Genomic DNA, 15,269 nt, shown 5'->3' with positions numbered 1-15,269 from the left:
AACACATTCCTTCATTGGAACAAATGTCGCTAAGCCAACAGATGTAATTGGCACAACCAAAACTGAGTAGTACTCTTGTCGACATCAGCCTTCCGTCCTCCCCACTTTAGTGCTGCAACTGCAAACAGTGGCGGAGCATGGGAAGGGGCGATTATTCAGTTGTGCTACAGTAATATGGCAGTTAGCTGCCAATTAAGGCCCCGTTTGGCACGGCTTCTCTAGCGGCTTCAGGAGCTGTTTGGAGCGGTTTTGTGCCAAACGAGGTAAAATAGAATGGCTCCACCAATAAAGTCCCTAAAAATGTGTTCTCACAGAGCTTTGCGGTGTGAAGGAGCCAAAAATAGTGGCTTCTCCCGGCTTCACCTCATCCTACGTGGCGTTCTGTGAGAGCATATTTTAAGGAAAGAGCTGTTTTGCCAAACGGTTTACCAAAATGGCTCCAGCTCCGCCGATACAGGTGTTCATGGAGCTGAAGCTCTAAAAAACAGCTTCACTAGTGAAGTGGAGCCGTGGCAAACAGGGCCTAAGCATCAGTTATAAAAGGAGCCTGAGCTATTGACGAAAAAACTCGTTCTAACGGTTGCAGTTGCCTAGCGTGTACACGTGTGGTACAGTATTACTAATGCTGCATGCAAACTTGCTTCGTGTAGAGACCTGCTTCAAAATTTGCCGTGGGCAAGCAGGGGCCAGAGCCCAGCTTCGCCTTTGCGTAGCTCCGTCCGTGGTTGCAAAGCCAGCAGATGGTGTTGAGGAAGATGAGAAGGCCACCAACGCTGAGATCCTACAACTACGAAAATACCTCTATGTCTCTACCCCTCCTGGCTCCTGGACTATTGACAGTCAGCTTCACATAGATTTTGTGTTTTATATTCTACTAGGTGACTGTCACACACAATAGTATGATGGAAAGCATTCATTGAGACTTCATGTGTAACAAATATTTAAATTGAGAACCCAAATATTGCCATGGTTTTTTTATTTGAATATTAGAGATCATCGCATTAGGGTGTCGTCAATTTTTCTTTGCCCACAGCAAGTCAGCAGCTTAAGGGCACTTAACTAGTAATAAAACCTAAGGATGTGAAAAACAATGTAAACATCCATTTGTTTGTAGGCCTACTATTGGAATTATAGATTTTCTATTGAAATATATGCTACTAATTTGTCTTATATATTTAACCATTGTTATATATTGTTTTCATATTAAAAGATATTTAAAATGTAAACGGTTCATATAACTTTATAATGCTTTAAACACACATGGCATTTGATTAATTATTAGTCAAAAATTATATAGATCAACTTTTGAAAACCTAGATGTATAGTAAGAGTCAATTTGCGTGCCTTAGAGCTAGCTAAAAAATAGATGTTATCTCGTTTAGATCCCCAACTAACAAGATAACCCAAAACAAAATTTCTGTAGCTAAAACAGGTAATAGTTATACTATTTATTAGAGTTCTGCAACATGACCTACACAAAGATGGAACTAAGATTATATATTGCACGGCAAAACCCAAAACCCAAAAGAGTTTATTAACAAACTACATAAAACCAAACCAAATCAAGGCGTTTTGTGTCACCAGCAAATTAATCCTCCTGATAAAACATTTAGCCTGATCAGTTGCACTTATTGCAGTTGCAACACTATTGTTGTATATAGTGGCTGAAGAGAGAAAAACATATACCCCCCTTGTATAGGATTTAGAAATCGTTCTAGATCAGGTTTGGGTCAAACATTGAGAATATAAATCATCAATAACTTTAAAATTGTTGAATTTGCAAATATAAAAATTATATGAATATATTTATCTTAAAAAAATACTTTCATAAAAGTATACCCATATCAGTTTTTCCTAAATATTTTTGTAAAAATAAGAGATCAAATTTGTGGTTTTTGAAGACAGTGTCACTGTCCTAAATGACTTCTAAATCATATATGGAGAGAGTATTTGTCGTAACTTCAAATCGATGGACTTGTTATTAGTGCATCATCAAGTTTAAGATAAAAAAATACAAGAATAGAATAAAACTAGAATTTGGGAGCAGGATGGCATAACATACATCGTAGCATGCAATACTGCAACACCTTTGCAATTCAACATCACTCGGCCGTTTGAATATTTAGATCTCGAGAGTCTAACATCACTTGGGTGTTTTGTCGTTTGGATCTCGAAACTAAAACCCATTCTAAGAAACGAAATACTCATAAATTGATTCAATTCAATATTCCTGTTTGGATGTACATGGAATCCTTTTCTAAGAATCCATTTCAAATGTTGTTTGGATGATTGGAATCCTTTTCTAAGAATCTTTTTTAGCATGAATATCTATACAGATACAGATAATCTGAAGCTGATTGTATGGAACCTAAAAATCCACTAAATATTGAATATGGATTATATGTAAACTATATGCGGATTATCTAATGTTTAATAGTCCCACCTCTAAAAATTGTTAAATGTAAAAATAATTCATAACTTCACCATATGAATTTAGATAAAAGCACACTTGATATCAATTTTGTAGCCCTTGATGCAAAACTTTGTAGTTGAGAAGCCTTTTAATTTCAAATTGTTTATAGTCCTTAAATAGAGTTTCAATTTCTCCCTTTCAAACACAACTAATACATTCCAAAACACCATTCTTATTCTTATAACTATTCTTTGCCCATGGCCATGAACCTTCTTTCCTTTTTATTGGACTTATCTTGATTCTTATAACTATTCTATTTGGATCCAAAGAAAAGAAGAATGTTCCATAAGTTCATTGGAACAATAAGAACTCAAAGTCTTATCGATAATGGAACTTAGAGCATAGGAGGGGAAGTCGATTTATATCAGATTTTGAAATTCAGAATTAATTTGTTTCAAATAATTAGCTGCTAACAATTAGCCAAATAGATCTAGCTAATAGTCTAGCTAGTTTTTAAGCTAGTCATGTTTGGATCCAAGAAGATAAAAGTTAGCTGCTAATAATTAGCTCCTTGAATCCAAACCGGTCTAACTAATAGTTCAGCTAATTGTTAGCTTAATACCAAATTAATAGCCATTGTACTGGTTGGACCAAGCTAGCTCATAGCAATCAATATTAGTTGTGGCCTATTAGTTAGCTAATAACTATTAATGGATCCAAACAAGAACTTTAGCTAACAACTACTCTCTTCGAGTAGCTTTATAAGGGCGAACACGCAAAACAAGATTTAAAGTTCATAAACATTGACCAAAATTTTGACAAACAATTTACAAACTTGGTATGATTAGATTCATGATCAAATATACTATCCGACGATCATAAATTTATAATCATAAAAATTATAATATAGAATAAATAAATGGTTCATTTGTAATTTGGGTGACCGTGCCATATTTGACTATGTTTTATAAAGCTGTCCGGAGAGAGTATCTTACTAGCTAATTGACCAAACCAGTTAATAACATGTTCAAACAAGGTCGAATTATCTTGACAACAACAACACATGTCAACAAGTAACGGCACTGCAAAAAACAATCTCAATTGCTTATATGACGTTCACAATGTTCCATCTCTATCATTTCTTTGGTCTTCACCCTATTAATCATAGCCAGATCGACATAATGCATATAGCTAGACTATGCATTTTTTCCTTTGGTTGTGGCTAGTGACGTATTGATCGACATAATGCATGTTAGCTAGATCGATATAATGCATGCAGCTAGACTATGCATTCTTCATCAGGTTGTGGTTAGTGATGTATTATGTTACCAAATGTTCCTGCTTCCATATTAGGATTTGGTGGAGGTTTGATTTGGTGGAGGTTGACGGTAGCTAAATTTTGTAGTTATTATTAATTAGCAAGTTCTATTCCATTTGTAATTATGACATCAGCCGGTAAGGTATCACAATTTGAATTTATTCTTCGATAGCATCATTGTGTATCGTGTTGCACATCTTCACACTATTGTTTACTAATCAATATTACATACATGATGGATGCAACTTGCTACTATTGGGATGAATTGCATTATACTTTGAGATGTTTCTCCCTGATCCTTCTCCTTCCTAAGATAATGCCGTTGCCATCTCGAACGCGCCGGCGGCTGACTGGCTCAACCAGCGAGGGGCAGTTCGGACCTTTCCTGTCACCCGACCGCCAGCGCATATCCTCTGCGCACGAGGATAATGGCGAGCACTACCGGCCAGCGCAACCGTCCCCGCGTACACCGTCAGCATGGCCGCCGATGCCATAAAAAAAAAACTCCAGCTCAAATTCCTAATGCTGCCAGCCCAACCAATCTGCTCCGTCCATCGCCTCAGGCGACGGCTCTCCTCGCGCCACCTGGTGGGTCCCTCGTCCACTCCAGCTCCACCGCCTCCTTTCCCCCAATCCACCCCAGTGATTTTTATTTTATTCAATTCAATCACGACCAAAAACCTAAAAAAGAATTAGAAACGGAAGAAGAACAGCAGGCGAAGAAGCATCGCCAGGTAATCAAACCCGTCCTCCTCCTGTCCCTTCTTCCCCTGTCCTCACCCGCCGCGCCAAACTCGGCGCGATTCGGGCGGGATTTGTTGGAATTCCCCTGAGAATCGGAGCATTATTTTTTCGGGAATTGGTAGATTGGTATATTGATTGATCGATCGATTGATCGGTGGCGGAGGAAGGGGAGGAGGGCGGCAGATGGCGGCGTGCCGGGGCTTCTTCGAGTGCCTGCTCAGGCTGCTCAACTTCATCCTCACCGTCGCCGGCCTCGCCATGGTCGGCTACGGGATCTACCTGCTCGTCGAGTGGACGAAGATATCCGAGGACGGCAGCGGCGGGGGATTGACGGCGGAGGTGCTCGTCTCCGCCCGGCCGTTGTTGGGGGCTGTCGCTCTCGGTGACAGCTTCCTCGACGACCTACCCAAAGCATGGTGAGATGGTTCCTCGCCTATGGACCCTTTTTGTTTCTGATGTATCAATGTTAGTTCCGTCCATGTGATCTCGCGACTGATTAGGATTTTGGATGGAGAGGAACTGCGAGGTTTGCTTAGTAGGGGTAGCAATCACAATTTCGAATAGGACAAGTTTTACTTTAATTTGCCAATCCATGTAATGGATGATTAAGAGGCGGATGTTTGAAATACACAATGATATTATGATAGCCAAAACTCGCAGTTGCAAACTGCAGTCTGATGAAGCATTTGTTACTCGCGGTTAGATTGATGAGCCTGTTAGGCAGCGGGTAAAGGCAGGGGGTAAATTCTATGTGGATTGGAATTGTTCCAAGTTTCCAGCTGGAACCATCGATTGACTCTTTAGTTTGGCAATTATGGGTTTATTTTTGTTTGTTTTCACTGCCAAGACGATTGTGTTTGACATTTTATCGCCTCTGTTCCCTGCAGGTTTATTTATTTGTTCATTGGTGTTGGTGCTATCGTCTTCCTCGTGTCTCTGTTTGGCTGCATTGGAGCAGGGACAAGAAACACATGCTGTTTGTGTTTCGTATCCTTCTTAATGATGCCTCTTAGAAATCATTCGGTTGTCCTCTCTAAAGAAGATTCCATTTGTCATACACAAGACACTAAAAAGTTCTTGGAATTATGCTGAACATTAAATCTAGAGGGCTATTAGTAGCTGAACCTGCTAAACCAACAAATTCTGTACTACTCTGAAACGCCAATCTTATAGAACAGCAGTAGCAGAGGCAATAAGATTTTAATTTTAACTATTTCTGCAGCCCCATGATATTTCGTCAAAGGCAGTTATTTGGCATTTTATAACGATAAGATACAGTATTAATTAATGCTTGTTTCCTTTGACTTCTAAAAAGTATGCTTTCTTGGTCATATTGTTGATCCTTGCTGAAGCTGGAGCTGCTGCATTCATTTTCTTTGACCAAAGCTGGAAAGATGTGAGTATTCTGTTTGGTGCTTGTCTTGGGAACTAAACTACTACAGTGTAACTTGCCTTATCATTGGCTTGAGTAGCTCATAGACTTCTTTTGCAGGTAATTCCAGTGGACAAGACACATAACTTTGATGTTATGTATGACTTTCTGAAGGAAAACTGGGAGATTGCAAGATGGGTTGCTCTTGGTGTTGTTGTTTTTGAGGTAGGAGACGAGACTAATCTTACATCCTTCGATCTTAACTACACTCAAAGGATGCTCATCTGATTCTTATTTTTGCATTGCCACTGTATTTGCTTCTTCAACTTCTACTCCATAAGTTGTCCTTGCAAATGCTTTCCAACTCTAAATCACATCCTCGACCCCTTTTCAATTTCTCGTCACGCCGCACTGTTTGTTTTGTTTGACCTGTTAGTAGAGCATATGGAGGCTTTGACTTTCTGTCTTGAGATGTATAGATGTTTGTTCAATGCAAATTTATTCTGCTGTTATGTTGTAATCAGCTGATAATGATCAAATTATAGGTAATTTGAAACTTAGCATGATAATTAATGGGCTGGCACAGAAACTATTGACACCTTAATTCTGTATATTGCCTTAGTAAGGATTTTGTCTTTTCTTTTAGCTGTCGCTTGTCAAGTATAGGTTGTATGTTGGTAGTCACACCAAAACTAAAACTAATGCTGACTGATTTGCAACAGGCAGTGCTCTTTCTGTTAGCTCTGGTTGTCAGGGCAATGAACAAACCTGCTGAGTATGACAGTGACGATGAAATTATTGCAATTGGCCGAAGCCCTACCATGCGGCAGCCACTGATCCATGCCCAAAATGTGCCTGCCACTGGTGTTCCTGTCCCAACACTCGATCAGCGTGCAAGTAGAAATGATGCCTGGAGCCAAAGGATGCGAGAGAAGGTACATTACTTGATGTATTGTTTCAGTGTTATGATTATGATATGTTTTGTTCTCTTCTCCTCTCTTGACGACAGTTCTATTTGCACCTAAAATGCAGTATGGTCTGGACACGAGCCAGTTCACATACAACCCTTCAGACCCAAGCAGGTACCAGCAGAATGGCACGCCACAGGCTGAAGAAAGGAGTCGATGCACTATAATGTGAAGAATCCTTCATGAGGTCCTACCGAGATAATGACCAATCCTTCATGAGGTCCTACGAGATAATGGTTTTCTTGAACGGGCTACCTCAGCTTGTGTAGTTTGGTGTTATGGTGTTGTTCAGACTTCATAGCGGTGTGTGGAATAGAAGAATGCCGACCATATTGTTTGTCACGCTTGATATGTCTTCTCTGCAAATGTTCTATGTTACTGTAATTTTATTGTGGATGAGGAACTGTTAGCCATTGACACCATCATCTATTCTGTATTTTTGGGGGTTTGTTTCTTGTTTGCTAATCCCCTTTTTTCATGTAGCTCTGTTTAATCTAAGATTTGGTTGTGCCGTGAGACTGGTAGAATCTGTTTTGCTTTGTGTCTATTGGAAATGAGTTAGGTTCTGGAGTTCTTAGAGCATCTCCAAGAGCTTGGCTAAACTTAGTAGTCAAATTCTAATGTTTAGCTATTTTGTAAAATAGATAACTTCTTAAAAAAGAAGAGGTTCACAACAGCTTTGCTATCTGAGTGGTTGGCTATATATGGCCAGCGAAAATCAAGGGATAGCAAACTTTCTATTTTACAAAACTAAATAGCAAAGCTGTTGGAGCGTATTTAACAAGAATAGTAAAGCTGTTGGAGTTGCTCTAAGAGCAACTCTAACAGCTTTGCTATTCTTGTTATGAAGGCTTTTTACAACTTGTATAGTAGAAAAATAGGCTCCAACAGATGTGCTATTTGGTTTTGTAAAATAGAAAGTTTGCTATTCCTTGATTTTTGTTGCCCATATATAGCCAACCACTGAGACTAGCTATCTGATAGCAAGGCTGTTGTGGATCTTTTCTTTTTTAAGAAGTTGTCTATTTTACAAAATGGCTAAACATTAGAATTTGGCTACTAATTTTAGCCAAGCTCTTGGAGATGCTCTTAAGGAGGGTAAACGTTCCCACCGTGTTTCCAGCCAATGTGAAAAGACTCCTCGATGATTTATCGTTTACAGTACACGCTTGAGACCCCCCCCCCCCCCCTCCAATTTCTGATCTGCAACTTGTACCTAATGCATTAATTCTGTGTTATCATTTGATTATATGTCCCTAAATCTTCATTGATTCTTTGTATGACTAGACACTACATTCCTAATTCATATTTTCCCTCTCTATAACCGTAAAGAAAGTCGTTTAAGACAATGACACGAGGTCTCTAAAGCGTAATTTTAACTCCTTATTTTTATAAAAAATATTTATCAAAAAATGATATATGTATATTTATGAAAGTTTTTTTAAGATAAATTTATTCATATGATTTTCATATTTTCAAACTCAATAATTTAAAAGTTATTTATAATTTATATTTTCAATGTTTGACTTAAACCTTGTTCAAAACGACTTTCAATTTGTCCAAGATTTGGCCGCCATAGACTAGAGCTACATTTAATTTCTCAATTTTTTTTATTAATTACTCCGGATTTCTTCATTTCCATATAAAGATCATTTCCTTCACGAGTCCGTTCTACTCTGTATATGGTGCCCCTAACCCTAACGTGGATGGTGCTCTGGCGGTGACTTGGCCTTGCTAAGAGTATTGAAGAAAATTAATAATATTTGTAGTATTCCATTACTCATCAAAGAGAAAAAAGACCAAATTAGAGGCAGTATTATATTAGGTCTTGTTTAGTTGCGAAAAGATTTTGGATTTTGCTACTGTAGCACTTTCATTTGTTTGTGGTAAATAGTGTCCAACTATGGACTAACTAGGATCAAAAGATTCGTCTCGTGATTTATAGGTAAACTGTGCAATTAGTTTTTATTTTCGTTTATATTTAATGCTTCATGCATGTGCCGAAAGATTTGATGTGACAGAGAATTTTGAAAAAAATTTGGTTTTTGGGTGAACTAAACAAGGCCTTAATTAAGAGTCTGTTTGTTGGTTTAAAAAGTTATGGGTGAAAATACGGTTTACTGATTTATTACTAAAAAAACGCTAACACTGTAGTCCTAGCGCGTGTTCTTCCGCCCCCCTCTCTCCTATCTATTTTCTGCTTCTTGACTTTGACCCGTACCAGCCTTCAGCGACACGAGCCCCCGACAATCGCCCGCCGAATTCCAGATCAAGGGTATCACCTCCACCCCCAGTTACTGAGCGGAGCCGCTCCTGGCGCTTGATTACTGGATACGGTGAGTTCCTCTCAGATCCCCTCCAAGCTTATTAAAGACTCAAAGATTCAACGTCGGTATTCAGCTGTTAGCTTAAAGCTTATTGAATGGTTGGACCGGCTCCAAGATCCAGCGTCGTCTTCTAGGATTTATAGCATTGAGCTAATTTCTGGGAAATTTTAGGATCGGTTTATAGACTAAAAAAACTCGGATTTACAAGAGCATAGCTAAACCAACTCTTTTTTTTTTTTGTCTTTGGGGATTTGGACTGTCGCTTATGAAGTTGCCCTTTTTTTTGAATCAATCTGAACAAGAAAGGAAACTCAGAACTTGCTAACTTACCGTTTCTTGTGTTCAGTAAGTTGTCTGTAGCCTTTCTAAACTTTAACTATTATTTACTTTTTTATATATTGAGCTTCAATGTTTGGAAGTGATCGGAGCAGATGTCTTTAAAAATAGTTTCATAAAAGTTTATGTTTTCTATATTTATAGATAATATTAGAAGAAAATGTAGAGACCAAACTTTGGAATCTTGACTTCATACAACTTCAGAACGAGGGAGAGGCATCTAGGATCCTGCCCTATTCATCAAATTTGTGATTACTGCATTCATGCATGATATTATGATATTTGTAACACATTTGTGCATGACAAGTTCTAAACTTTCCTCAGATCCATAAAGTTAGTACATGCGTTGTTGTGTACTAGTTAATTTGTAAGACATGCATCGTTTACATGTACACCTTCACCATTCTAGTTTTCAATAGCATAATGTTGTGGATCCTGAAATTTACAGCTAGGCATAGCCTTATATATGCACTACAGAAGTAATGTCTATTTTTATTTTGGCATAATTACAGAAATAAGTTATCATGTTCTTGTAAAAACAGGGTGTGGTGCAGTTAGGGGCGCCAAATAAATTGAATCATCAATTCGATAAGAGTACATAAAAGGTAGAGATGATATTTTTTGCTTTTGCTCTGCATATACAGTTATATATATGTATTGTATAAGTGTCCGCCTAGTGCTAGTTAAAAGGAACCTGACATCTGATTATCTTATGAGTAGGGTATATTCATATACACTAACAGATCATGGGCGTGCTGTCATAAACTTTGCTCTTTCAGCTTGTCCATAAGAGAAAAAATAATTTCTTTCATTTTTCGAGTCTCTATGATAAAACATGGTGTTGGCTGTTCATCCACCTTGACATTTTGGCTTTTCCCTTTTAGGGCCAATGCATTTGAATACTGAGAAGAAGCCAACAGTGCAATGGCAGAGGGTGTTGTCGGCATCCTTATTCTGAAACTTGGTTCAGCCTTGGTTTTAGAGGCTTGCAGGCTTGGCACAAAACAGCTCTACCATGAAGCTTCAGCCCTTGGCAGGCTCTTTGGTGAGATCCGTGATATCAAGGAGGAATTGGAGAGCATGCAATCTTTCCTACAAGGAGCTGAGAGATTCAAAGATACTGACAACAACACTGCCAACTTTATCAAGAAGATCCGTGGCCTTGCTTTTGACATTGAGGATGTTATCGATGAGTTTATCTACAAGATGGAGGACAAGCATGGTAGTTTTGCTGCAAAGATGAAGCGCCGGATCAATCATATTTGGACATGGCGGCGTCTCACGTCCAAATTGCAAGAGATCAAACTGAAACTAGAGAACGTTGATAAGAGAAATGTTCGATATGACATGAGAGGAATTGCTAGAGAAGATGGAAGCAGTGATACTCATTATAGATCTACCGATCATATTTCTTACTTCCCCAAAGAGGAACATCTTGTGGGCATTGATGAAAACAAGGAGTTGTTGATGAATTGGCTAAGGAGTGATCTACAACAGCAAAGTGTAATTACAACAGTATGGGGGATGGGGGGAGTTGGCAAGACCACTTTGGTTGCCCATGTTTACAACACTGTGAAGGTAGATTTCGACAGTACTGCATGGATAACTGTTTCAAAAGCTTACCAAATGGAGGACTTACTGAAGCAGATCATTAGGGGATTTCAGAAAAGTGATTTGAAGGGTGAACTTCGTGTTGACATTATTGACATGGAAAAGAGAAACCTAGTTGAGATCATCCGTGATTATTTGCGTGGTAAAAGGTATCTTTTAGTGCTAGATGACGTCTGGGGCATTGACATCTGGTTCAAGATAAGTGATGCTTTTCCTACCAATAGCACTAGCAGGTTTATTATCACATCGAGGATACATGAAGTAGCATTGCTGGCTAATGGAAATTGCATAATTGAGTTGAAGCCACTAGAGGCACACCATTCATGGGAGTTATTTTGTAAAGAGGCTTTCTGGAAAAATGAAAACAAAATGTGTCCGCTGGAACTTAATAATTTGGCACAAAGATTTGTTGATAAGTGTAATGGGCTCCCCATTGCCATTGCATGCATAGGCCGTCTTTTGTCTTGCAGAAGCCCAACCTACTCTGATTGGGAAAGCTTGTACAAGGAACTAGAGTTGCAGATGACAAATAATGTGATTCTTAATGTTAATGTTGTTCTAAAGGTTAGTTTGGAGGATCTTCCATATATTTTAAAGAACTGTTTTTTGCACTGTACAATATTTCCTGAGGATTATTTGATCAAAAGGAAAAGGTTGATTAGGCACTGGGTAGCAGAGGGATTCATCAGAGAAACAGAACATAAAACAATGGAGGAAGTGGCAGAGGGCTATTTGTATGAACTTGTCAATCGTAGCCTGTTACAAGTAGTGGAGAGAAATGAAAGTGGACGAGTGCAGAGTTGCCGAATGCATGATATTATTCGACTTCTTGCTCTGACAAAAGCAAATGAGGAAGGCTTCTGTAAAGTTTATGATGGCATGGGGAGTTTTTCAGCTGAAAAGACACGTCGCTTATCGATTCACAGTGCAAATATTAAGCAGTTGACTCAACCAACAGAGCTTACAGTTCGCTCAATCTATGTTTTTAGTAATGATCTGACTATCGATTCACTTAGGCCTTTCTTGAAACATTTCTACTTGCTATCAACTCTAGATCTCCAGGGTGCCCAGATTGTGGAGCTGCCAGATGAAGTTTTCAGCTTGTTTAATCTACGGTTTCTTAGTCTTCGAAATACTGAGGTTAGGAATATCCCCAGCACAGTTGGAAGATTACAAAAACTTGAAGTCTTGGATGTTTACAATGCAAAATTGTTGGCTTTGCCAGAGAGTGTTTCGAAACTTAGAAAGTTGAGATATCTCCATGCAGCTACCGTTCCAGAGATAAATATCAAAGGAGTTGTGGCCTGGACTGGAATCCAGGTGCCTAAAAGCATCAAATACCTGACAGGCTTGCAAGCCTTGCGGCTTGTTGAGGCGAGCTCAGAGACTTTATGTCATCTTGGTGCTTTGACACAGTTGAGAACTTTTGCCATCACCAATGTGCAGAGGGAACAATGTGCTGATTTATGTACTGTTATAATGAACATGAACCATCTTGTTAGCTTAGCAATTATGGCTATAAGTGAGAAGGAAACACTTCAACTGGAAGAACTTTGTTTACCCCCAACTCTTTCAAAGCTTGAATTAGGAGGGCAATTGGACAAGAAAGCAATGCCTCGGATTGTATCATCCTTTTCAGATCTTGGTAACCTCACCTTATTGACCTTAGCATTCTCCAAACTTGATGAAGACTCATTTTCATGCCTCTTGATGTTGCATGGTCTACGTGGGCTTTGGGTTGATAAGGCTTATGAAGGGAAGAGGCTTCACTTTAATGCTATGTCTTTTCCAAATCTTCGACAGCTTGCAATATCAGATGCACCGCAGCTCAACAGCGTTGTAATCGAACGAAGCGCACTGCAAAGCCTTGTTCAGCTAACGCTTGTAGATTGTCCAGAACTGAAGGCCCTCCCTGATGGCATTGAGCATCTTAGAACACTTGAGAAATTATATGTGCGAGGAGCATCCAAAGAGCTCACAGAGCTATTTCAGTGGAATGAAGAAACACATGAGTCCAATGAGAATCTTGAGAAGATCGGTCATATCCGAAGGGTTACTGTTTATCCATGAAAAGGATGGGAAGACTTGGTATCATAAACCCATGTGCTCGCGGACAAGTGGTGGCCTTGTCGCTGATTGCATACTGGTCAACTAGTGTAATAGCTCTAGAGTAAATAAAGTAGTCGAATATAGTTGGGGCTGAAGTGAGTGGAGACTATCTATTAGGTAATAATTTGTTTCTGTTTCTGGTTCTTGATGTTGATGTTTTGACCTTATTTTTGTGTCACCAATATTCATCATATATTTGTAGTCATACAGGTATAAATTAAACAATTCATCAAAAGCGAACTGAGGAAAAGCTGAGCAGTAAATAAATTGTATGTTTTAAAATTTTATTTCTGTATTGACCTATAAATATTTTCTGATATTAAGTTTCAGATTTTTAATGCAGAAAAGTATCCGTCTTTTTTGTGCTCGGGCATATAGAATTGTTGATTTGTTTTCTTCCAGAATCATTGTTATTTGTGCATAAACCTAAGTCACCTAAGAGAGGAAATATTGTTTTTTTTTCTTTTTTTCTTTATGATTTGTGATGCTTGGGGACCTTTTTAAGATAGTATGTATTTCCAAGTCTCTTTTGTTGTAACTTGTTTAGAAATTAGATTATGGTCATCAAGTATATTTCATGGAAAGGTTTGTTGACATGGTATAGTTCAAATGAAAAGGTTTCAACTGCAAATTTTTACATCTTAAGCACTACAACTTTGGTATAGAATGTGTCTCCATTTAAGATGTTTGAAAATTTTAAAAATTTGAATATCAAAATATGTGAATTTAAAACAAACATTTGAGACTGTAAATAACTTTAAAACTTATCAACAATCAGGTGACTACCGCAACTTTAGTATTAATTGTGTGAACATTTGAGATTGTTTTCGAAATTTGAAATTTTAATTTGAGAATCTAAGACTCTAAATAAGTTCAAATTAAAAAAACAACTAGAAAGGTATAGATTGTTTTAAGTACTACAACTTTGACATATACCATGTCAACATTTAAGTTTATTTGAAACAAATAAATTCTAAATTTCAAAATCTGAGATAAATCGACTTTTCCTCCTATGCTCTAAGTTCCATTATCGATAAGACTTTGAGTTCTTATTGTTCCAATGAACTTATGGAACATTCTTCTTTTCTTTGTATCCAAATAGAAAGTTATAAGAATTAAGATAAGTCCATTAAAAAGGAAAGAAGGTTCATGGCCACGGGCAAAGAATAGTTATAAGAATAAGAATAGTATTTTGGAATGTATTAGTTGTGTTTGAACTGGAGAAATTGAAACTCTATTTAAGGACTACAAACAATTCAAAATTAAAAAACTTCTCAACTACAAAGTTTTGCATCAAGGGCTACGAAATTAATATAAAGTGAATCTTCATCTAAATTCATATGGTGATGTTATGAATTATTTTTACATTTAACTATTTTTAGAGGTGAGACTATTAAACATTAGATAATCCGCATATATTTTACATGTAATCCATATTCAGCGGATTTTATAGGTTCCATACAATCAGCTTCAGATTACCTGTATCCGTATTCATGCTAAAAAAGATTCTTAGAAAAGGATTCCAATCATCCAAACAACATTTGAAATGGATTCTTAGAAAAGGATTCAATGTACATCCAAACAGGAGTATTGAATTGAATCAATTTATGAGTATTTCTTTCTTATTAAATCTATATTTTTAAGACTAGTTAATTGCCTATGCGTTGCCACATGTGTAACAAAAAATATACAAGAATTCTTTGGTAGCCAAGCCCAAATCAAGAACATGGTATTTAATTTTTCCCGATTGTTACAACATGATAATGACAAAATACAATGTTTTGAATTTGATCTTCCTAACATGCCATTTGTAGCCAATCATCACTTTTACAACACATAATTCAAATTTATCTATGAAATCAAATCAAATAAGTTGGGTCCATAATAATACCCTGTTTGGTACAGATTCATGAGCTGTTGTGAGCTTTTTTTTTTGTCAAACACTTGTTTCCAAAACAGCTTCATGGGTGAAGCTATTTTTCTTCTTCTCTCGCAAAAATATAAGTGGGATGAAGCTGAAAAAAGTAGCTTATTGCAGCTTTCTCCCTCATTTCTTTCTTCCATCTATGCA

General features: G+C 37.7%; 2 protein-coding genes across 4 annotated transcripts; both read left to right on the top strand.

The window, feature by feature from the left end:
- On the top strand, positions 4,286-7,360 carry LOC110431668 (tobamovirus multiplication protein 2A). 2 transcript variants are annotated; one of them, XM_021450963.1, is made up of 7 exons: positions 4,286-4,465; positions 4,598-4,891; positions 5,363-5,462; positions 5,791-5,871; positions 5,968-6,072; positions 6,570-6,782; positions 6,880-7,360. In XM_021450963.1, the coding sequence occupies exons 2-7, from the start codon at positions 4,659-4,661 to the stop codon at positions 6,985-6,987; spliced, it is 840 nt and encodes a 279-aa protein (XP_021306638.1). In that variant the 5' UTR covers positions 4,286-4,465; positions 4,598-4,658; the 3' UTR covers positions 6,988-7,360. The 2 variants fall into 2 exon arrangements, with proteins under 2 accessions (XP_021306638.1, XP_021306639.1); XM_021450964.1 differs by having other exon boundaries at positions 4,411-4,891.
- LOC8055157 (disease resistance protein RPM1) lies at positions 8,986-13,536 on the top strand. 2 transcript variants are annotated; one of them, XM_021451169.1, is made up of 3 exons: positions 8,986-9,151; positions 10,021-10,083; positions 10,363-13,536. In XM_021451169.1, exon 3 carries the CDS (start codon positions 10,403-10,405, stop codon positions 13,157-13,159), a length of 2,757 nt encoding a protein of 918 aa, XP_021306844.1. In that variant the 5' UTR covers positions 8,986-9,151; positions 10,021-10,083; positions 10,363-10,402; the 3' UTR covers positions 13,160-13,536. The 2 variants fall into 2 exon arrangements, with proteins under 2 accessions (XP_021306844.1, XP_002467461.1); XM_002467416.2 differs by lacking the exon at positions 10,021-10,083.

Source organism: Sorghum bicolor, chromosome 1 (assembly GCF_000003195.3).
Source record: "Sorghum bicolor cultivar BTx623 chromosome 1, Sorghum_bicolor_NCBIv3, whole genome shotgun sequence".
Classification (NCBI taxonomy): Eukaryota; Viridiplantae; Streptophyta; class Magnoliopsida; order Poales; family Poaceae; genus Sorghum; species Sorghum bicolor.
This window is presented reverse-complemented; position numbering and strand designations above follow the sequence as displayed.